At 33.7% G+C, this 22,218-nt stretch overlaps 1 protein-coding gene across 3 annotated transcripts; it reads left to right on the top strand.

The window, feature by feature from the left end:
* Nucleotides 1-11,092: 11,092 nt before the first annotated feature.
* Nucleotides 11,093-22,161, top strand: LOC138314265 (transformer-2 protein homolog alpha-like). Of its 3 annotated transcripts, none has more exons than XM_069254513.1 (11): nt 11,093-11,213; nt 13,967-14,211; nt 15,323-15,388; nt 15,694-15,714; nt 16,137-16,215; nt 16,925-16,969; nt 17,672-17,800; nt 18,066-18,125; nt 18,884-18,999; nt 19,226-19,356; nt 19,966-22,161. In XM_069254513.1, the coding sequence occupies exons 1-11, from the start codon at nt 11,196-11,198 to the stop codon at nt 19,974-19,976; spliced, it is 921 nt and encodes a 306-aa protein (XP_069110614.1). In that variant the 5' UTR covers nt 11,093-11,195; the 3' UTR covers nt 19,977-22,161. The 3 variants fall into 3 exon arrangements, with proteins under 3 accessions (XP_069110614.1, XP_069110615.1, XP_069110613.1); XM_069254514.1 differs by having other exon boundaries at nt 16,131-16,215; nt 21,266-22,161; XM_069254512.1 differs by having other exon boundaries at nt 16,131-16,215.
* Nucleotides 22,162-22,218: the final 57 nt, after the last annotated feature.

Raw genomic sequence — 22,218 nt, 5'->3', positions numbered from 1 at the left:
GAAAAGGAAAAAAGAAATTAAAGCATTATCTATTAAAGGGAGGTAATGTTATAAAGGAATGGATTGTCTCCCCTAGACTAATGTTATAGAGTGGGAACAGATTGTCTCCCTTTATGTATTACACAAACTACATGTACTATATAATCTCTGGTAATTTCTGAAAATAATCCTCAACCAGGATATTAAATCAACAAATATAATAAGTACAAGAGGCCCAGAGGGCCTTTAACTCAGTAAATCAATCGGGAACCTTCATCACTTTCCGTAAACGAGAAAATATTCTTTTTTTATTTGTATTCTTTAGAGAATGCCCGAGGAGTTCCGATTGCTCAGTAAATATGACCAAAGTTAGCCTTTTTAGCCCCAGCTACTCCAGACTAGTCCCAATCTGATTAAGATACAGATCCTTATTATCACTATGCACGTTTGATCAGAGGATCTGACAACATCCCATTAGGGGTCACGTTCTGGTGACCTTTTGAAAAATATTGCTGCTGCCAGAATTGTTTTGGGACGAAACAGTTTTAAAAAAACCAGTCAGAATTATTTAATATACATAGTCATCTCGCCCAAAGAACACAACAAAGCTAAGTGTATATTTATACTGGGACGAAATGGCGTTTTCAATTGATGTAGCTAGGAGTAGAAAATGCTTTTGATTTGATGTACAGGTGGTATAAAGGTCATGCGAACATGACCTCTTATGGGATGTTGTCAGATCCTCTTGAACGGAGTGGTTATAAGTATTTTAATCAGATAAGTCTATTTGCCATGTCCACAGGGACCTGGCACGAAATGTTTTAACCAACAGTATACATATATATATTCATTACAGTAATATTTTATCAAAACCTACAGCTTTGCCTATGTCTAGGAACTTAGAATATCGATAATATCAGTATGCGTAAAAAAAACATCGCCCATACGACTTTGTGTTCTGGTATTAACATATGGTAAGGGAACACCAGTATCACATAAGGTTGATATAGATATAAAGTAATCGTTTAAAACATTAGCTTTTCGTTCATTATCTACCATAATAGTATTATTAACATGATATCTTAATGGGGATATTAGAAACTCTATCACAACCCTTTATTAAATTACGCAGAAGTTTCCAGAAATCTTTTTGGTTGTTTTTGGCAAAATTGTCTAATAGTCCATTTACATTAGCGAAAAATAATTCCCTGGTTCTGCGTTTTAAAATTATTGCTTTTTCAAATTTATCAAAATTTAGCAATGGATAGCTACGTTTAAGTTTTTTATGTAACCTATTTCTCACTCTTATTTCATGTCGTAATTCATAGGTAAACACGGCTTATCATTAGGTCTTATAATAATATTTTTAGTGGGAATACAAACATGGGCATAGTCCGAGTATTTTTTTTTCAGAAAATTTTTTACTCACTGCCCAACTACGTGCAAAAAAATAGCATATATTTCACTGGTGCGCTCCATCCTTGAGTATGGTGCAATAATTTGGGACCCTTATATCAAAAAAGACATTGACAAACTTGAAAGAATACAAAGACTAGCAACCAGATTCATTTCCAATGACTACAAGACCAGGGAGGAAGGATGCGTTACAAGAATGCTAGAGGATCTGAAACTACCATCACTTCAGATCAGACGTGAACAACAGAGACTGACCTTCCTATATAAAGTGGTGGAGGGGATGCTACCATCAATACCCCCAGATCAGTACTTAACAAAACAACGACCCAAAAGAAACATCAAAGCTAAGTATTACGAAAATCACATCACCACAAATGTTGTTGAAAAAAATGTCACCAGAAATTCAAAACCCTCACGGTACCGACACACAACTGTGAGCAATACAGGAATTCCTTATTTGTGCGTACAGTCATTGACTGGAACCACTTAGAGGAAAAGGTAGTATGTGCCCCAACATTGGAGGCTTTTAAACATGCCCTGTAAGATCCTCTCTCTACCGTTGTGTTAAAACCGGAAACGGGTTCTACAACGTATCATATATAGATAGATATAGATAGATACTCATATCATTACATGATTGAGCGCCTCTAAATAACAACCATAGGGACCTGGCATATTTTGTATAAGATCGGTAATTAGCATTTTTATATCATGGTCACCAGATCGAACGTAAACAATTATTAGTACATTCAAGGACGTATATCTCACTTATAAATCCTTGGTACATTTCAATCATAGTGGCATCGATATCATGATCAGAAATATATCGTGATCTACATACATCGATAACACCGGCAAGCTCTATTTCGCACGCATCGCTGACCAGCACGCGTACGGGATCTAGTGACAAAGCGCGCGTTTGACCTACACGTGCAGGTTAGTGTATGACATTGGAGAAGGATGGACGTATACTATCACTAAGTATATGTGACGGGTTTCTGAGAATCAAATGTTCAAGTCTTCAACTATTATTACATGCCGATTTTCATCAAGTGCGGTTTCAGTGGAGTTTTCAAATTGTTCCCAAAGAGGATTTATACTATCATTGGGTCTGTAACTGTGTAAAGGAGGTATGAGGAATTATTAAAGAATATTCTACCCATACGACTTCACCTGATGGAAATTCTAAGTCAAGACAACGTTTGGCATAAATATAATAAAATATATAGACGGCAACACCTCCACCATAGGAATGTACACGGTCTGTATATCGTCATCAGAAATAGTGCTGTCTAAATGAGATTCGGTGATGCATACTATACGTGGAATTCACCTGCAATGTTTTGGAGGTGAGTTATTTTATTTCTTAAGCTGCGAATATTTATGTGGAATATAGTCAATATATCAGTGTTTGTGCCTTGACCAGGTTTTACATGTATATCCATACAAATTAATAGTAAAATAACTGAAATAACCGTGTATAACCTGAAATAGAAGAGTGTAAAATGAGATCTTGAATGGGCAATTAAGGTTTAAGACCCTGTTTAATATATCATGTCTAAGCTGTAGTTGAAGAAAACCTAAATAATGTCAAATTTTCCAAACAATGTATATGTGTATGCCTTTATAAAGTCGAATCCGGTCAAACCAGCGTTCCTACTACATGCTATAAACACTAGTAAACATAATGACATGGTTGTTTGGTGACAGAAATATGTACTGAACCCTGTGGACATGCAAAACTGAAAATTTACATTTTTTGCATAATTTGCCAAAATTTACAAACAACACATCAGCCTATACAGAGTCAACAGTATTATATCTAGTAAAGTTAGTACGGATGCATTGACACTTTTTAGTAACCATCCTCGATACTCCAGGGGTTCTGATCACTTACTATCTCTACTCGTATAGAGATCGTAAGTGATCGGAACCCCTGGAATATCGAGGATGTTTAGAAGGTACATGTATATGTATGTTATGCAAATACACCTAAGAAGTGAATACAGTGATATACAATGTATAGGCATACAAAAACATCACTAGTTTAAACAGGGTCTTAAACCTTAAAATATTGAGAAGTTCATGGTTTTCATAAAAAAAAATACATGTAATTGTAATTTTGTGCGATAACTCAAATGATTGTGATGTGTGCACATGTAGAAATTGCATGTAGAAACTGAGATATGTTCATGAGTATGTTCAATGTTCGGTGGCTCACATATTATATCAAACAAGAGAAAAACAATACAAAAAACGTACATGTGGTTTTAGGTTTTTTGAGAGGAGAGATAAATACCGTTGCCGTTGGTTATAAAATTCTTGCCAGGTCCCTGTGATTTATGCCAGTATTACTTCACATACGGGAATGTCAGACTTTGTTAATAAGTCTTTAAATCTAAACAATACTGTATTGTATATCATATTATATATCATATAAATGAAATGTTCAGAACGGACTTGCCTGTTGCCTTTATAAAGTGTTGCAATTCGGAAGCTCAAAATTGTGTTGTCAGTTCGCCGGACTTCTCATGAACAATGGATTAGGCGGGAATATTCCGACCAACGGTCAGATCGAGTCTTTGAAGTCATGTGACTAAGCACGGTCGCTTATGATGAGCATAATATCTATATCGATACGTGAACGCATTAAAATACATATTACACATAGCCGTGAAGAAATACGAAACGTTATTTGTAATTCTACGAGTTATCCCTAAATTTAATTTTGATCTTATGCATTATACTGATTATATTCGCTCACATCAGTTAATTTATTGTTACACCATTTCCAATTATAATGTATACCTTGCCGGTTTTAGCTACAGAACAGACGTGTACATGATCCGCTAAACCTGCCTATATTATTAGGCGTTTTAATTTTTTTTGGCAAATATATATATATTAGAAATATGCCGCTGACGTAGCGTAGCGTAGCCAAATCTGGCCTACGATTTCACATTTTTAAGAGGTACCGCGAGCTGACTATATATTAGGCAAAATTTTTTTAAAAAAACCTAATAATATAGGCAGGTTTAGCGGACTAGCTCGTTCAGAGTTTATGAGTTGACCTTGTATTAGCTATTCTTGTACTATGTTATAATATCTCTCCTTTTTATGGCTGTATAGTGATATAAATAGCCACTAATAAATTAGCAATAATGCCTATATTATATCAATAGATCAAATAATTTGAGTATTTAAAAAAAATAGCAAGACTTGGCTTTTACATATTGTATTTTAGTGTTTTCTGCTCATAATTTTTACCTAAATACTTATCACTAGATAATTAACAGGACAAATGTGTTGTTGCTAATTACAATGTAGGCTACAAACTACTCTAGCTACTCTATTTTATTTATTGGTTGTCTCCCTCTGACTGTATCCAAACCAATTATTGCCAATTACAAGCTATACTATATTTATTGGTTGTCTCCCTTTGATTGTATTCAAATATGTTGTTGCTGTTAACAAGCTACATACTATTCTAGCTACTCTATTTTATTTATTTTATTGTCCCCCTTTGACTGTATCCAAACTGCTGTTTGTATATATATTATCTTATATGTAACCACAGATCTATATTTAGACCAAATATTACTTAATTAATTACCTTTGTGAAGTCGCAACTAAATAACAACTTGTACCTTTGTGAAGTCGCAACTAAATAACAACTTGTCTATGTTACATAAATACTCTTCTTTCAGAGTAATTCTTATATTAATTGAACTGCTACCTACTAAAGTTAGCAGTAATATTCTATTAAAATGTATATTAATCTCTACTTTTGGTATGAATGTGTGTGTGGAAGTGCTTATTTGTTGTTTACCCTATACATGTTAATAATTCAAATTATTGCTATGCAAATCAAAAATGTTTTGTTTGCCCATCAGAGTATTTTCTTATTGGAGCTATCTGGTGACATCCATCCTAATCCAGGGCCAATAGACTACACTTTTCTACTAAGCCCAAACGGTTCCATAAATGTTATATGTATACATTATAAAATACTTTTTCTTTTAATTTTCTATTTGTCAACTTTATTAATACTTCTAAGTGGTGATGTTCATCCCAATCCTGGTCAACCCCCTGAGAGACATTACCTATCTAACTTGTCAGTTATTCCTTCTAATGTGAGATCATTTAGAAACAAATCAGATATTATTGAAACTGAATTTTCGGAATATGATATAGTCTGCTTAACTGAAACACACTTAAACAACACTATAACTGATGATAGCTTGGCACTAAATTCACACCCAGTTATGTTCAGACGAGATAGAGAAAAAGATAATGGAGGTGGTATACTGATTTTTACCAAAGAAAACTTAATATCTACCAGACGAACTGATCTGGAAAACCCCAATATTGAAAATTTAGTTATAGAAGTGCTAAACTCTAATAAAAAAATTCTTTTGTGTTGCATCTATCGTCCATCTAACTCCAGAGTTAACTATTGGCAACATTTTGATGATCTTATAGAAAACTTGATTAACTTGAACACTAATGTAATCATTACTGGTGACATCAATCAGGACATGATGAGACTCCCCAACACTTCACATGTACACACTATTTTAACAAAATACCAACTAGACAGCCTAATCCAAACACCAACATGCATAACTGACACATCTGCTAAAAGTATTGATATATTTTTTACAAACAATCCTAACATTGTTAGTAACACTGAGGTACTACCTCCAACTTGTAGTGACCACTGTACTATTCTTTTAAATCTTGTTTTCAAAACACTGCGTGAAAAATCTTACAAAAAAACTTTTTATCAATTTGAAAGTGCCAACTGGGATTTCATTAATAACGAATTACAATCAATAGACTGAGATACTGTATACTCTAATTGGCCATTCAAATGATGTTAATGACATATATGAAAAATTTCTTCAAATTCTTAATGATGTTATTGACAAATACAGGGGCGTAGGAAGCGGGGGGGGGGGGGCAGGGGGGCAATTGCCCCCCCCCCCCCCCCCTCCCCCCCCATTTTCGCCGAGTGAAATGTTCTAAAAATGCACATTTGAAAGAAAAAAGGGTCCTAATGCACATTTTTGTACTTAATTTTAGAAAAAATTTTCGCTGCGCGGCGCGTTTCCTAAAACGTTCAAGCACGTAATGTTTAATAATGAAAATTCAATACACACGAACTAGACTAAAAATGTCCATCAAGGGATTATACTATTTAAAAAATGCTTCTTAAAAGATTAATTTGTTTATATGTCATTATTACTTTGAGTTACACAACAATGTGCCGATGGTGTGAATCCGGTATGTTCAGATCGAGCAGGGTTGCATAATGATATGACGAAACTCACTATTATCATTTCTAAAGGTAACTTTAAATCGAAAAATTACCGTGTTAAGAACGCTTTAAAATCAGCAAAATACATTGTAAAACTCATCTCAGCCATTCCAAATCGTAATATTTTTTTTCTCGGGGGAGACCACCGGGCCCCCCAAACAACAACAAAATCTCGCGCCTCCTGAGCTCGCAGATTCATCAAAATACATCATAAAACTCCTCTCAGCTATCTAAATCTTAATTTTTGTCCCCGGGGGAGAACCCAGGACCCCCAAAACAACAAAATCTCAGGCCTTCAGTACTCACAAATTCATCAAATACATCATAAAACTCACCTCAGCCATTCTAAATCTTAATTTTTTCCCGCGGGGGAGACCCCCGAACCCCCCAAACACCAAAATCCCGCGCCTTCTGCCCTCACAAATTCAACAAAATACGTCGTAAAACTCATCTCTGCCGTTCTAAATTGTAATTTTTTTCCCGGGGGAGACCCCCGAACCCCCCAAACACCAAAATCTTGCGCCTTCGGCGCTCGCAAAATCCTCAAATTCTACGTAAAAATCATCTCAGTCGTTCGTTCTTTATCATAATATTTCCCAGGGAATACCCTTTATTTGCGTATTCATTAATTTCCTGTTAGCGACTGTTTATAGAAATGTACAAGGATTATATGTAATGATATATGAAAAAAGTATATCAATTACCTCCTGTGGGTGCGGGGCGCCCGAGGGGGGGGGGGGGGGTTACGAAATATTGAGGACCTTTGCCCCCCCCCCCCCCCCCCCCATTACGTTTCATCTTCCTACGCCACTGAATTATGATTTTGGTTCCTGACCAATAGGAAAACGACAAAGGTAGTGGCATTGTTGGATGTTTTGCGTTACTAATAGTGACAAAACACATCACAGAGCCCCAGATCTCACCCTTGTTGGTAGACCTTCTTAGCAGACAGATCGCTCACTTGGAGTTATCTCTGAATCACAGCAAAAGTAAGTGTATTGTGTAGGTGTCACTGTTTGATACTCTATCCTTGCCGCACCAACTTGCTCCTAATACAGATATACAGAAACGACGCAAAGTAAGGAATGGTAATTTTAAAATGTAAAAAAAAAAATAATAACGCGGGCTTTTCACTATATTTAGTTTACAATACCGTCATTGCCAGGTAAGTTAAGAACTAGGTAATGCATGGGTTTTGAAGTTGTAACCTTGACTTTCAGCCCTGAATAAAAGTGTTTTAGTGAAGATCTGCATGAAGTTTGATCAGCCGAAGAGAACTCTCTGCAAAAAATATTATTGGATGAAATCTGTGAAAAGAACTGTTAGTGAGTTATAAGCATTTTTAAATTTTAAAATATGACGTAATAGCGGCCATTTTGTTTTTTTGATGAAGATAAAAATCATATCAAACGTTAGAGAACATTAGAGGGATCTTTTCTATAGCAATTACAGACTATAATATTAGTCATTAAGTTCGACAATAATGTTAAACATTTTGGCGGGAATTTAGCAAAGATCAAAGGATTGTTTTTTCAAAATGGCATACAGCATTAACCGGAAGTGCTACCGACAAATAAAAGACACCAAATTCATCAGAATGACATTCTGCATCGATATGTAAAAAGAAATTTCGGAAAATCAAAAAAAAATAAAAATTCGCAAACTTTGACCCCATAGCGAACTTTTTTGTTTGACCTCTGACCTAATTGCTGTAAGTGGATAAAAGTTAGTCTTTTATACGATCTACATAAAACATCAAAAATATTTGCTGTATCTTAAACGGTTTTTGAGTTATGGCTGTTTTAAACTTTTTAGGTATGACGTCATGGCGGCCATCTTGGATTTTTGACCTACTTAAAAATGTTGCGGTCACCCCTTCAACTCATGCCATACAATATAACAATAAGGCCATTGGCATACCTCTTACCATTTTGAAGATCTTTTGGACACAAAAAAAAGTGTAGAAGAATAATAATAAAAAACAGAACAAAAACAATAGGTCTTTTCACCACATGGTGAAAAGCCCTAATTAACCTGTCAAGTTGACTGATCGTGCCAATTCGAAGTGTTTTTATAATTAGATTTTTGACAAAACACCCATTTTGGTAGTTAATATTTCGGAAAATGAAAAAGCAAATGCTTCCAAATATGTTATATCCTTTTTTGTATATTTTGTACTTGTTATTTTGATCATTTGTTGTAAAAACGGTATAAATATGCACATGTTATTTAGTAGTATTTTGTTTCGGTACAGCAGTTAATCTTTTACAGTAAAAGATTTTAGTAATTCATACCGTATATAGTTTTCTTGTTTTATCACTGGGGTTTCAATCAATATCATTTGTCAAACTACATAATTAATTTATAATTATAACTTTACATTTACAATCACAAAATTATTATTTTAAATGTCTGCAGTAGATGTATACGGAAACCATATAGATTTATCACTTATTTGAAATGTAACTATAAAATCAATTTTCTATTGACAGTATATTTCTATATTAAACACTTAATGTACTCCGGAAAAAATATAGAGAGACAGAAATATCTCTATTTAAGTAGAAATGTATTGTCTCACTGGTTGTTCTGTTAAATTGTGTATATGTCCATGTCAAAACGCCGTGCTTTTATTTCATGAGAGGAATTAATATCAACTTTTAACTTGTTTTCCCATCCTAGTTGTCTGTATGTATTTGTGTATATGTATGTATATATTTGAATAAATATTGTTTAAACTAAATCACACTATTAAAGGGCCACTATCAAAACGGTTTTTACTTTTTAAAACGGGATTATAAAACGAAATTGATAATTGTGTAGAGTCGCAAAAATATTAGCTTATTGTTAATACTACACTTATTATCACCTTCAGAGCAACTTAAATGTTAATTTTCATAACGCGGGTCGTCTTATGATTCCCGCCATTGTCGTAAAAAATACCGCGCGGTGGTTGACCGATCTAATGCACCAGACGGCGAAACGACTCTCCACCATTTTCATATATTACGCAGGAAATTTTGCATTGGTTTAGTTTTGTAACTTCATTTTAGGCATTCGGTATATTTTTTTTAATGTTACCAATGTTTTTATGAAACCTTCATTTTTTTGCTTCGGAAAGATAGCGGGCCTTTAAATAAATACTGCATTGTATATTTTTATTACTGCATGTATCTTTTTATTATGTCGGTTATGCAATATATGAAATGAACAGTATTTCTATAATTTAGTACATTAAAAGTTTATACAAGATTCAAAATACTAGTGAAGTATCAACAACAATTAAGTGGATAGTGATGTATATCACATGGACGTTTCAAGCAGGTGGTTATAAAACATCTATCTATAAACATCACCAAATTAATTTATCATATTACATTCCTAAAACACATCTGTAAAATTATGTGTAATTATTATAAGGATATAGTGATTAAAACTGCTAAATTCAACATGCAAAAAGTACTCACGATCGTCACAGATGAGCACTGTGTCTCCTGCAGTCTTGTATTGATAACGGATAACCGCGCTTGGTGTACTGTGGCGCTAAACTGACCCCCTCCCATGAGGATCCGATAACAATTTGTCGTATTGTGAATGTTTTGTATACAGGGGTATCTGTGAAGTATGTACTAGTATATATATTTATGTGTTGGAGATATTTTATTAGGGATAGTTACAGATTTAGAAGGTCTCTAAAACATTAGAGATTTTCATAAAAGTTAATATCGTAGCCCGTAAAAAATGTGTTTAACGGTTATACTTCAAACGCTGCTCCACCGTCTCAGCAATTAACGTTACTAGTGTTGAATAATTTGAAACTGACGTTAACAATTTATTGTGGTTTAACCAACGTTGGCTAAACGTCGTGAATTTACTTTATCTTCAAGAGAAAAACGTCGACGTTTGTCCAACGTCGACGAAACGTAAGAAATCCGACTGCAACCTAGGCGACTGTTCAAAAATGACGTCGGACCAACGTAACTCTGCTAGCCGGGACATGCTGTAACACAAAAATCTACGGGGAAAAAATAGAATCTTTGTCCCAAATTGAAAAAAGGATATCTTAAAAGAAACAAAAAACGAATGAAATTTTCTATTACAACAATTTTTAATATATAATTCGGCATATATGTCGGCTCATAGTAAATGGAATCACCAATATTATATACATACGTCACACCGGAAGAAGTATCTATAAGTAGAGAAGTTATCCACTAAGGGACAACCATATCTACTACGAGCCATGACATTCAAGAGGCATCTTCACAAGCCAAGACAGGCTTCCTTTTGATGCAGTTTTCTGCCAAAGTTCAATATTAGCGAATTCAGTTGGTGTAGTGATCCCTACATACTGTCACTTGGATTACGTCCCTTGAATTACCCAAGGTGCATTTCGAGCGTGCGTTGCCGCCATTCCTGTTCGTTTATCGCACGTTGTTGTGGTTATTGTGTCGATTTTAGTCACATTACACATTTTAATATGAGTGAAAACGGAGAAGTAAGTATTGCACAAACATCTATAAATAGGAAATTAGATATTCTACACAAAAAGCATACTGAGAAGAATAAATAACGATTTTTTAAATGAGCAAAATGTGCAAAAAACGATTCACTGTATTTGCCGGTGAATGTTGTAACCGCAGCATTGACGATATAACCCAAACGTTACCAAGTACAATGTCCGTGGATGAGTTGTGCAATTCTATTATCATTATCACATAAATTATCAAAAATGTATCTTTGCAATCACTTTCAATTTCAGATATTGTTAATTTGTTATCCTGATAATGGTTTTTTCGTCTTAAATTAAGTTAAAATAATATGAATTTAAGGCAAAGCCTCAGAAGAGCGCAGCTACATATAAAAGATTATAACATCATAACTTTATATTGTCTACATTTTTCTACGAGATCAACAATGAAATATATTTTATTGACATGCACGTAATATTAATAGTTGGAAAGAATTCGAATTCGAATTCGAAATAATCCAAATGTAATAGTGTAATATATTTCAATCTTGTTTTTATCAGATGCATAGAAAACTTGGCAATATGCCATATTATCAAAAATATGCGCGGACATGTGCTGTCATCTTTGGCGTAGGTTTTGTGACGTCACTGCTGACGGTGCTGTGCGCTTGAGAACATACACAGTATATATTGGACTAGTACATTTATTGCATTCTTGTATAGACTGTCTATGTGTAAATTGAAACTACTTATTGTAATTTTAAAGCATATCCCGATGACACATTTCGTTTAGAACAGACAATTTCAAATTTCATTTTGCTAATAACGAGAATTAAAACATGGCTGTCTACATGGAGGCGCGAGACTTTTCCCGCGGGACACGATATCAAAGTCCAAGGGGTACTGGAATGTAGGGGTGTAACAATACATCGGACTATCGATATATTGCGATTGTATGACTCTCAACTAGATCAATCGATGGCAATTTCAAAAAGTCGATAACCATCGCCGATAGTACGCCAAAATATCGATAGTTTCAATAGTCAGATATTTTTCTGTAACTTGGACTAGATCATGTACTCACAGAGGTTTCATACAGTAACAGACTAACAGTTACGATAAAATATCACTTTTCCATGCTTTTCAATCCAAACGCAAACACCGACGATGTTCTCAATCACGATCTTCATTGAGTTTGAGTTGGTACTAATGCTAGCAGGTAAAGGGAAATAACTCTAAACCAATACTGCACTAGATGTACGTCATGATGGCCAATTCATCGACCGGATAGTCATCAAATTCTGAGTGTAATACTATCACAATACTGTTGCAATTGTATTCTGCAATAGTTAAACTATCGCAATTGTGTTTCCCTCGATAGCAATAGCATTGCAATAGTTAAAATTGTAAGCGATAGTCACCCCTGCTGGAATGTATTGAATCTATATGCTCACACACATGTTATGGTTATTAGAGCTTCGCTCTACGCGTCACAGCGTAGAGAGGTGTGCTCTTATAAAAAAACGAACTTCACAGTGTAGAGAGGTGTGCTCTTATAAAAAAACGAACTTCACAGTGACCAATATTTAGCCACTAGGACTCTAGGCATCGGGCATTAAGTAAGATCTTTACTAATTATTGTACAAATTAAATTTATTATAAATTATGACATGAAAAAAATCATTCAATCACAATTTTCTATCTAGATATCTAGGATACAACGACACATTAAAGGGACAATTCAGTGAGGCTTATTCTGTTACATAACCACAAAGCAAAATATGACATCAATGTATTGTTCTACATTCCTCATGAAACATAACAAGAAGTATTGACAAATTCCTCGAAATCGTTAAGTATTTTGATTGATACCGTTGAAATTCTAAATTGTTGATCAATACGATCAAGCAGCTACAACCTGTATGCTGTACCCATACCCAAGTAAATGTCAAGCACATTAAAGAAATGCAATTCATAACCACTGAGGAGTTGATGAAATAATTTTAAGACAAGAATATGCATCTTATAATGTAAAAACACTAATGTAAGAGCAATTTGAGTAGTTCTAGACAAAAAATTCTTTACTACAGAAACACTAGCAACGGCCAGGGTTCGGCATACAAGACATCCCAACACTATATGTGTATACGTAATGGCGGACAGTAAGCGAGTTTGAACATTTCACATACATTTCACTACAGTGGGCTTTTCTTGCATATGACAATAAAACCAACTAAATTAATTTCTATTAGAACTGGTTTGTTTCCGAAATATGTGCCAATTTTTATGTACTCCTAGACTGAATTGTCCTTTTAACTTGTGTTTTGAATCCGACATGGAACCAATAGCTGATGTACATGTCTTGTAGCTTATAGTACACTGCACAAATTTCTAGCACAGCTAGCTTTCACCTACGTTTGATGGCCCACCAATTTTGTCGCTACAAGTCTATTTTGTTTTCCTTCCAAAAGTGAAACTTTCAAGATTAGTGGAAACTGAATCAGTACAAGGGTTCTGATGTAAATATTGGTGTTGTGTCAATAGCAAGATAGTAAGAAAATTCAGACTAAAAGGAGTCTTCCACTTAAAAACTAAGTTAATGAACAATGAGAGTCAATTAATGAAAAGTACAATTTTTGTCAATTTGAAAGGTCTCATTCCCCTCAAACTGTTCAAATACAGGTAGACAAAATTTTCATAAATAAATTGTGTAAAAAAAATATTGCAAAAATGTGGTAGTTATATTTTAATGATTGCATAAAAATGATATGTACTTGTAGAGATCAAGATCACCCTCCAGGGAATCCAGAGACACTGGGGAACATTCAGGAACATCGATAGGTGAAGATGATAACAATTCTGAAGCCTCACATTCTCTCTCTGTACACTCATCACCCCTGTCTCGGTCAAAATCTGGCTCACCATACAATTACAACAACCAAAGACGGTCAGGTTACTCCAGGTCACGTTCACCACGATCCAGATCTAGATCACCACGTCATCGACGGAGGCGTTCATACAGCAGGTAATTCATAGTTGCAATACATTCAAATACTCCCACTTCATGTATACAAAAATATCTTTAATCCAGATATTATTTTCCTTATGTATTTGAATTCCTTTCTTAGTTGGGTACAAGATAGTGTTCGCTAGGGCTGAAACGATGAGTAATTTTTGTGTTCGATTATATATTCAGTCACATGTAATCGATTACTAATCGATTAATCACTTGAACTGAAGGCAACTAGATAAAGTCTATATTGTCTCACTTCTGACTACTGAAAACGTCCACCATGTTTTGGTATCGATATGATAGATTACATGCCTATTTATTGACAAAACAAACATATTTTATCCCAAATAAGCCTCAAATTCCATTTCTTATCATCTTCTGTAACATCATTTAAATCCAGTCTGCTAACCCGCTGTTTTGACATGACCTTCACACGTACGACTAATCAACCAAATCTGGATCGCCACGGACATGACCAAATTTTCGCCAATGAATTTTTTTATTTCTGTGATCAAAATAATAAAATAAATCAACAACTCTTATCTTCTATTGGAAAATGAGCAAAAACATTTTTTTTTTATGAAAAACACATGCAACAGTAAAATTAAAATGTTCATGACTACTGCTCCTTCCGCTCTCGAGCGTCCAGGCGGCGATTAGGCCTCCATGATGTACCAACATAGAGCACATCACTAGTGAAAATTGGCGAACAGCGTGTTGCAACCTTTTCATGACATTCACTTTCTCATTGATTAATGACTTTAACTTCCACAGAGACGTCATTTAACAAGTATTTCTCACATCATATATGCTTTGTTGAGTTCAAAACGTGTTCATAAAGAGATGAAACTACAGTCGGAATGGCTTCCTCAGAAATCCATGATCTGTCAACATGTTTGCATACAACGATTAACGATTAATGAAGTCTTTAATCGATTATCAGCGATTAGTTTCATTAATCTAATCGCCTCCGAATATTCAACTAATCGTTTCAGCCCAAGTGTTCGCCATTTCAAAATGAACTGTTAATGAATTGAAAAGACGTAAGAAAATATTCAGATTTTATGAAATGGAATCTTATTGGTCTGAATTGAATGTACAAAAGTCCTTGTTTGGTTAATAGATCACACAGTCGAAGCCGATCCAGATCAAGATCCAGAAGTCCATATGGTGGTGACAGGAGACGAAGGTAAGAAAGGAAGCCTTATAAATACACAAAACTCCCTGTTTCTAGTCCATGATATGAAATTTTCTGCTTACAATTGAATTATTGTACATACAGAAGTGTAATTGAACAGCAATCTTCATCTTTTGTTAAAAGCTGGCTTTGATATTGTGGCAAATATACAATGTTACCTGCAGAAATTAAAATGAAAAGTGCTTTAAAAAATTTTAATACATTAGATTTACCAATGCCAAAGTTACATAGAATTGAGAAAACAATATTTTGAATCACAGTGATTTAGCCTGACTATTTCTTTGTTTGGATTTCAGGCCAGGAAGAAGCAGTAGAAGGTAAAAAATAATATCAAAAGGAAATAAATCTCTTACTGCAGTCAGTGTAGCACAGATGATATTAAAAAATTTGATTACATAAATTTTAAATCACAAATCCATGAAATTTAATGAATTTTATACCATTGGAATGGATACAAATTTTTATTTAAACAATCATTTTAGTAACTAGTGTTCAATAGGTTTACTGTATAAGTCGCAACTGTGATTTCATGGGTTTAGTTTGTTTGGCTAAGTGTCCTCTTAACAGTCAGCTGGGTACCATTATTTAAAGATGTACCTACTAGAAAATAAGAATATCTGAAGAAAACACATCTACAAGGCCAATGGTCAGTCTCTGGCTTATACCACACCTCCAAGAAAAAGAATGGAAAGAAAGATTTTATTGTGAATGAATTTTTTTACTTTGCTGTAAGTTACAGAGACTATGATAGGGGTCGCAGGAATTCATACAGAAGTCGCTCCAGAACTCCACCTAGACGAGGATACAGAGGGAAGCGAGTAAGTCACTTTTATATATGTGTATTGTGTAGATAGAGAAGCAAATATTAAAATATTTATGCAATCAAATGATTTTTGGATTGGACAATTTTATAGTGTTAAGTTAAAGATGCTCCACCGCCGACAGAGTGTAAATGATATTCATCATTTGAACAATAATTAGTGTTTAATCGTGTATATATATGTCTAATTTACCTAAAAAGTAATAAAAAATAATTCATTTTGCCTTTGGTGCATGCGGAATCAGTACTTCATTCAATATAGGATATAGTGCCACAGATTTTTTTCGGGATGCAATTAATTATTAGTAAAATTAGAAGCTCAAACTTTTGAATGGTGGTAATGGCGTAAAGTAAGTAACTTTTGTAACTGAAGAAAAACACCAAATCTTCTCCTGTTTTTGATAGTGAACAAATACCATTTGACAGCGGTGGAGCATCTTTAAGCAAACGATTACAAAAGGGTTACAATATTCTACCTAATAAAACCCCCATCCCTTTAAATTTCTTTTGCAAGTAATTTTACAAAAGGATGATCCGAAATTCGGTTTATTAAGCGTTCCCTTTTGGCGCTTATTAAGAATACAATATCTGTAAGATTCTACATCATATCAATATTGGGGAGTCCTATTCAAAGACACTCTAGGATAAGATAGAAATTAAATAGAAATTTACTTTTGATAAAGTTTGTGACTTTTGTGTATTTTCAGGATACTTCACCAATGTCGAACAGACGGAGACACCAAGGAAACAGGGTTTGTTTTAAATTTGATTACGTTTTACAAAGAAATTGGAAAATGGAAATTGGTCTAAATCTGTCAAACAAAAAGATTGCATTTTGATCAAGTAGATTGCCATTAAAGTGAATAGTCGGGCAAAGAAAACCAGTCTAAATGCGTTCATTGGCCTTCCAAAAGTTCTCACATATTAATGCGACGGTCAAGGTCTGCTTACGTTTCCCAGTTCTGACCATTGAACTAAAGAAAAGGTGAAAACATTGAAAGCGAGGCTGCGTGGAAATGTAACCACGGGCATAGTCAGCCGGGAGGACGTTTTAGGATTCCTATACTTTAAATTAATTTCTACGTGCGCAGACAGATTTTGACGAGAAAGTTTATTTTTCTATTCCATAAGAAATTATTCTGGATACATTCACACCATTTTTACCGACTTTAGCCATCCTTGCCCGACTGTTCACTTTAATCTACTAGATTTAGTATGGTAATTATAAACAAATGTAGCCAGCATAGAGAGAAATAAAAATTGTCTATTGTGCAGACTCTCTACTTTTATCAAACGGTAAACCGTGGTTACAAACCATTATATCATTATTAAACGTTGTTGTGGCTTGATGTCACACAGAATATTTGAAACAAGAAACATTTTAAGTTTCATTAGGAATCTTGTATCTTTTTTACAATATGAAAAGTGAGTAAAGTTTGTTTTTATGATTACAGGATAACCCAGAACCGACCCGTTGCTTGGGTATTTTTGGATTGAGTCTGTACACACAGGAACGAGACCTCAGAGATGTGTTTTCACGTTATGGCTCACTTGAAGAAGTACAGGTTGTGTATGATAGACAGGTAGGTGGAGTAATTCTTAAATTTCTTTATAAAAACTTTATCAAAACAAGACATTTTTCTATGATGTAAATTTTGTAAAGTAATATTTGAGGGATTTATTTCCAGAGATGTAAATTTTGTAAAGTAATGTTTGACGATCGATTTATTTCCAGAAAGGTATTTATTCCAAAAATTGGAGAGAGAGAAAAAAAAATCCCTTGTTGCATTGGGAGGGTTTATAATGTTTATTTCATCCAACTATAAAAATGTGTATTTATGTTTACAGAGTGGACGATCAAGAGGTTTTGCATTTATCTACTTTAGAAATATTGAAGATGCTATTGAGGTAAGGCAACACAGAACCAAAGTTCGTCTACGTATATTGTAATACAAACTGGATCAAATTAAAATACAAACATATAATAATTGAGGTATTGAGAAAAGTGGATTTTTTTCTAGTGTCATGTTAGTTGGGTTCTGAATACTTTTTGTATAAATCCTGAAACTTTGCAGATTTTGGTGAAACAGTTTTAAGACTTCAGCAAGAGCATAATATTGGCCTTTCTGTGTCAATAGAATAGTAGTAATATTAATCCTAAATATGTGTATGCAAATCCAAATGACTATCATTCGTAATAGATAAAAAATACCTATGAACCTGACTTGATAGTTGAATTTAGTATTACATTTTACAGGGTTTTGAGAAAAGGAGCCCAACAAAAAATTGGGAAAATATCAGCAATTTTCAAAAATTAGGAAAATATTATCTGCATTATTTTGTTAAAATTTTGATCACAATTTTGTTGAAGTATTATTTTGCTTAAGTGATATCAAAATGGGGACATTAAATAATAAAGAAGGTTTAGCTGTTTCTTTAATATTTTAATATTGTTCAACTTCTACATTTAATTTTACTGATGTCATAGGTATGATATAAGACATCATATTTGGGTTGGAAAACACTGACTGAATTTGGGAAAATAAAGTGTTATTTTTCATTTGGGAATGGGTCCTTTTTACCAGACCCTGTTGAGGCCTGGCAAAAACCCTGTCTTACCTCAATATCCTAGTCCTGAAATAAAGAAAGCTATACTTTTAATACAGGCAAAAGACAGATGTACCGGAAGTGAAATTGATGGTAGAAGAATCCGAGTGGACTATTCCATTACTGAGAGAGCACACACACCAACACCAGGGATATACCTTGGAAAACCAACTGCGTGAGTGTTTAAATAGATAATTTGTAATGTTTGTGAATGTTTCATAGAACAAACACCGTTTCTCCTAAAATGGTTTTGCATCAGCTTCCAATATTCATAAAGTTAAAATGTTATTGAAATTTATCCTTTATGATTGTGAAGTACATTTTCTGCTGATTGCTATTGGAAAGCCATCAGTTATCATTTCTTAATTTTTGGCATTTCTGATTTGTATTTCTGTCTACAGCAGTGGATACAGTGGAGGTGGAGGTGGTAGTGGTGGCAGCGGAGGTGGTCGAAGTAGAAGATCCCCTTCACCTTACCATGGCAGGCGAGGCAGATACAACTCTCGATCAAGATCACGCTCATTTTCCCCTCGTAAGTTTAATTAATTAACAATTACATGTAAAGAAAAGGGTTTAAGCTTATATTTTCCATACATACTAGTATTTGGTGCTTAATGAAAATTCTACTTTTGCCATCACTAAAATCTTTACAAAATCCTTGTAAGCATTTACAACCTACACAGTTGATCTCCATTAGATATCTGTGTGTCTACAAAGAAATTTGATTTAGTTGTGAAAATAGATATAGTGCATTAAATTGTGAATTCCCTGCATTACAAATAAAAGTTTCAAAAAATGTAATGTTGATATTCGAAATGTATCCTCTGTTATTAAAATGTTTTAATAGATATTATCTTTAGATAACTGATCATCATGACAACATAACTGTTTTGAAGACATGGTAAAAAGCACACCTTCTTAATGATCATGATAAAATAGGCATGTTATTATCCCTTGTACTGTAGACTAGATGACTACATTTTCAGAATAGTTTATAGACATTTTGTGATACTTCAAGGATGTTTAATTACATAAAGAATATGTTATAATTGACATGGCTTGTTTCTTTAATATAATGCACAAGTCATTTGTTTAAAAACAAAAAACTAGAAATATGTTGTTTTCTGTATTTTTCTAACAGGTCATTATTAAGAGCTATATAAAGCTCTCCACTGGACGTAGCTGATTGTGACAAAATCAATCGTTCATTACCAAAGACTGAGCTTAGGGGCAAGCAGGCTCCTTGTGGAAATTTCAAATAAGTGTACAGACAGTAGTAAAATGTTTGTGTACATAACAACTTGTTAAATACCCTTGCAATACTTACAGTTATGTGCTAGTTCCACTGCAGTGTACAATAGAGGGTATGGCTTGGTTTTTGTGCAGTACTTTTCATCACATTGTTATTTTAATGTCTCATTTTATACATTACATGTTATTCAGTATTTTTTTCTGCATTTGTATTTTTTTTTATATCCATGGACAAATGCTATATCCTGGATATGCAAAATTTTGCAAAAACATGTATGGTGCATGTCTTGTAGTGTATTATGAACAGTTAGTCAAAATTTGTCATATTTAGATTGGATAGTGGATTATTTCTATGAATCTATTTATAGGTCAAACTTGACAAGTGACCTATACAGTTCAAAACATAGATAATTTTGATTTTGATAATTTCCTGTACTTTATATGCCAAAGTGTCACAGAAATTATTGGGATATTTCCTCCATTTGAAATTAAGACAAGGATAACGTGTAAGATTTTGAACAATACATGATAAATTTTATATTCTGATGTCATGCTTGGCAGATGAATAATAGTAATGAACAATACTTCTGGAAAGATTTTGTCAAAAAACATTTTCAAGAAGATATAGCCCTGCTTGAAGTGATGTACATGTATATAGTTAATATGAGCTATTGACACAAAGTGGTTTGTGTTAAATATTTAGTTGTAACATAAATTTATCCATACCTTCACTCTGTTAAAATGGACTTGAAATCATCATTGTAGGTTTTCATATATTTTTTTATGTTTCATTGTTTGTTTTTATTAGACATCTTGCATAAATGTTAAAACATGTCACAATTAAATGGGTGCATTATTTGAAATCATGCGAGTAGGTTCACAAATAGTGTGTGAGAGGGAAAGTGTTGCCTCCTTTGCAATATATAGGATTACTGTCCCATGTTCTGCTTAGCTCAGCTTCATGAACGAAAATTGTGATTACAGTTGTATTTTCATCAAATGATTAAAAGATCATTTGAAAATGCCTGAAGAATTTTACAGCAAAATTGAAAGTGACAGATTTCCATTCTTTTTAAAGTAAACTTTGCAATCAGTTTCATTTAGATCATCTTTAAATACAGAACGAAAGCAATTTTAAGAAATGTATTTTTGTATTGTGTTACTGACTTCTTCTATTTTGCATTCTAAAGGATGATGAAGAAAGAAAATTGAAGATTGAAGTAAGAAATTGAAGATCTAGAATGGGCACATGTTCTTCACATGGTGTTATGGGTTGAAGTAGTACCAATATATGAAGAGAAGAACAACGAAATGTGGCCATATTAGTTGATATCAATTTGGAAGATTGAAGAGCTTCTGTCTAAAGGAAAATATTAATAAGAAGTTTTGAAAGAATGCAAATAGAAGAAAAGGTTCTGGATAAAGAGAGGGAAAATGAGTATAGGCCTTCAGTATCATATAGAAAGAATTGGAGATTGGGAAAACATACATGTAGAAGATGGGTTGATGAAATATGAAGCATGTCTGAAGACATCTGTAAGCTTTTAAGTGGGACAGAAGAATGAAGTCTTGTGTAGGGAAGACCGAAAATTAGTGCATGGTTTCTTGGTCTGGGTAAGATTGATATTTTTTTTTGTTCTCTAAAAGAATTAAACATTTTCATTTTCTATTAGTGACTGAAAGGAATGCTTCGAATTATTTAATTATTATAGTCATTTGCAATACATGCAAATTTTAAACTTTTAAGATATAACTTGCTTTCTCATGAAAAAGTTGCTCTTAATGTCAAAAGTTTTTAGCATTGCATGTCATGAAATTATTACTTTTTATGTACGTCTTAAAACAACTTGACTGAGAATAAATTTCTAAGCCAAGTGGTTCCTGCCTTGTATTGGTAAGTATAAGGTTATTGTTATATATGCTACCAACCGCTCTGGAGGTAACCACAGGAGCTATGGAGAAAAAGGATGGCAACGGATCTAGATGGGATACACAACTGGAGGCTGTCTCTGGAATATCGGATAGAAAATCAGCACTTGTCATGAATTTTCTTGCGATTTCAAATTTATTAAATAATAGAAATTTACTACTTCTCTTTTAAGTGTTTTATTTCTTTTTACAAAAAAATGACTATTCTGGTAAA

This window comes from Argopecten irradians, chromosome 2 (assembly GCF_041381155.1).
Source record: "Argopecten irradians isolate NY chromosome 2, Ai_NY, whole genome shotgun sequence".
Classification (NCBI taxonomy): domain Eukaryota; kingdom Metazoa; phylum Mollusca; class Bivalvia; order Pectinida; family Pectinidae; genus Argopecten; species Argopecten irradians.
This window is presented reverse-complemented; position numbering and strand designations above follow the sequence as displayed.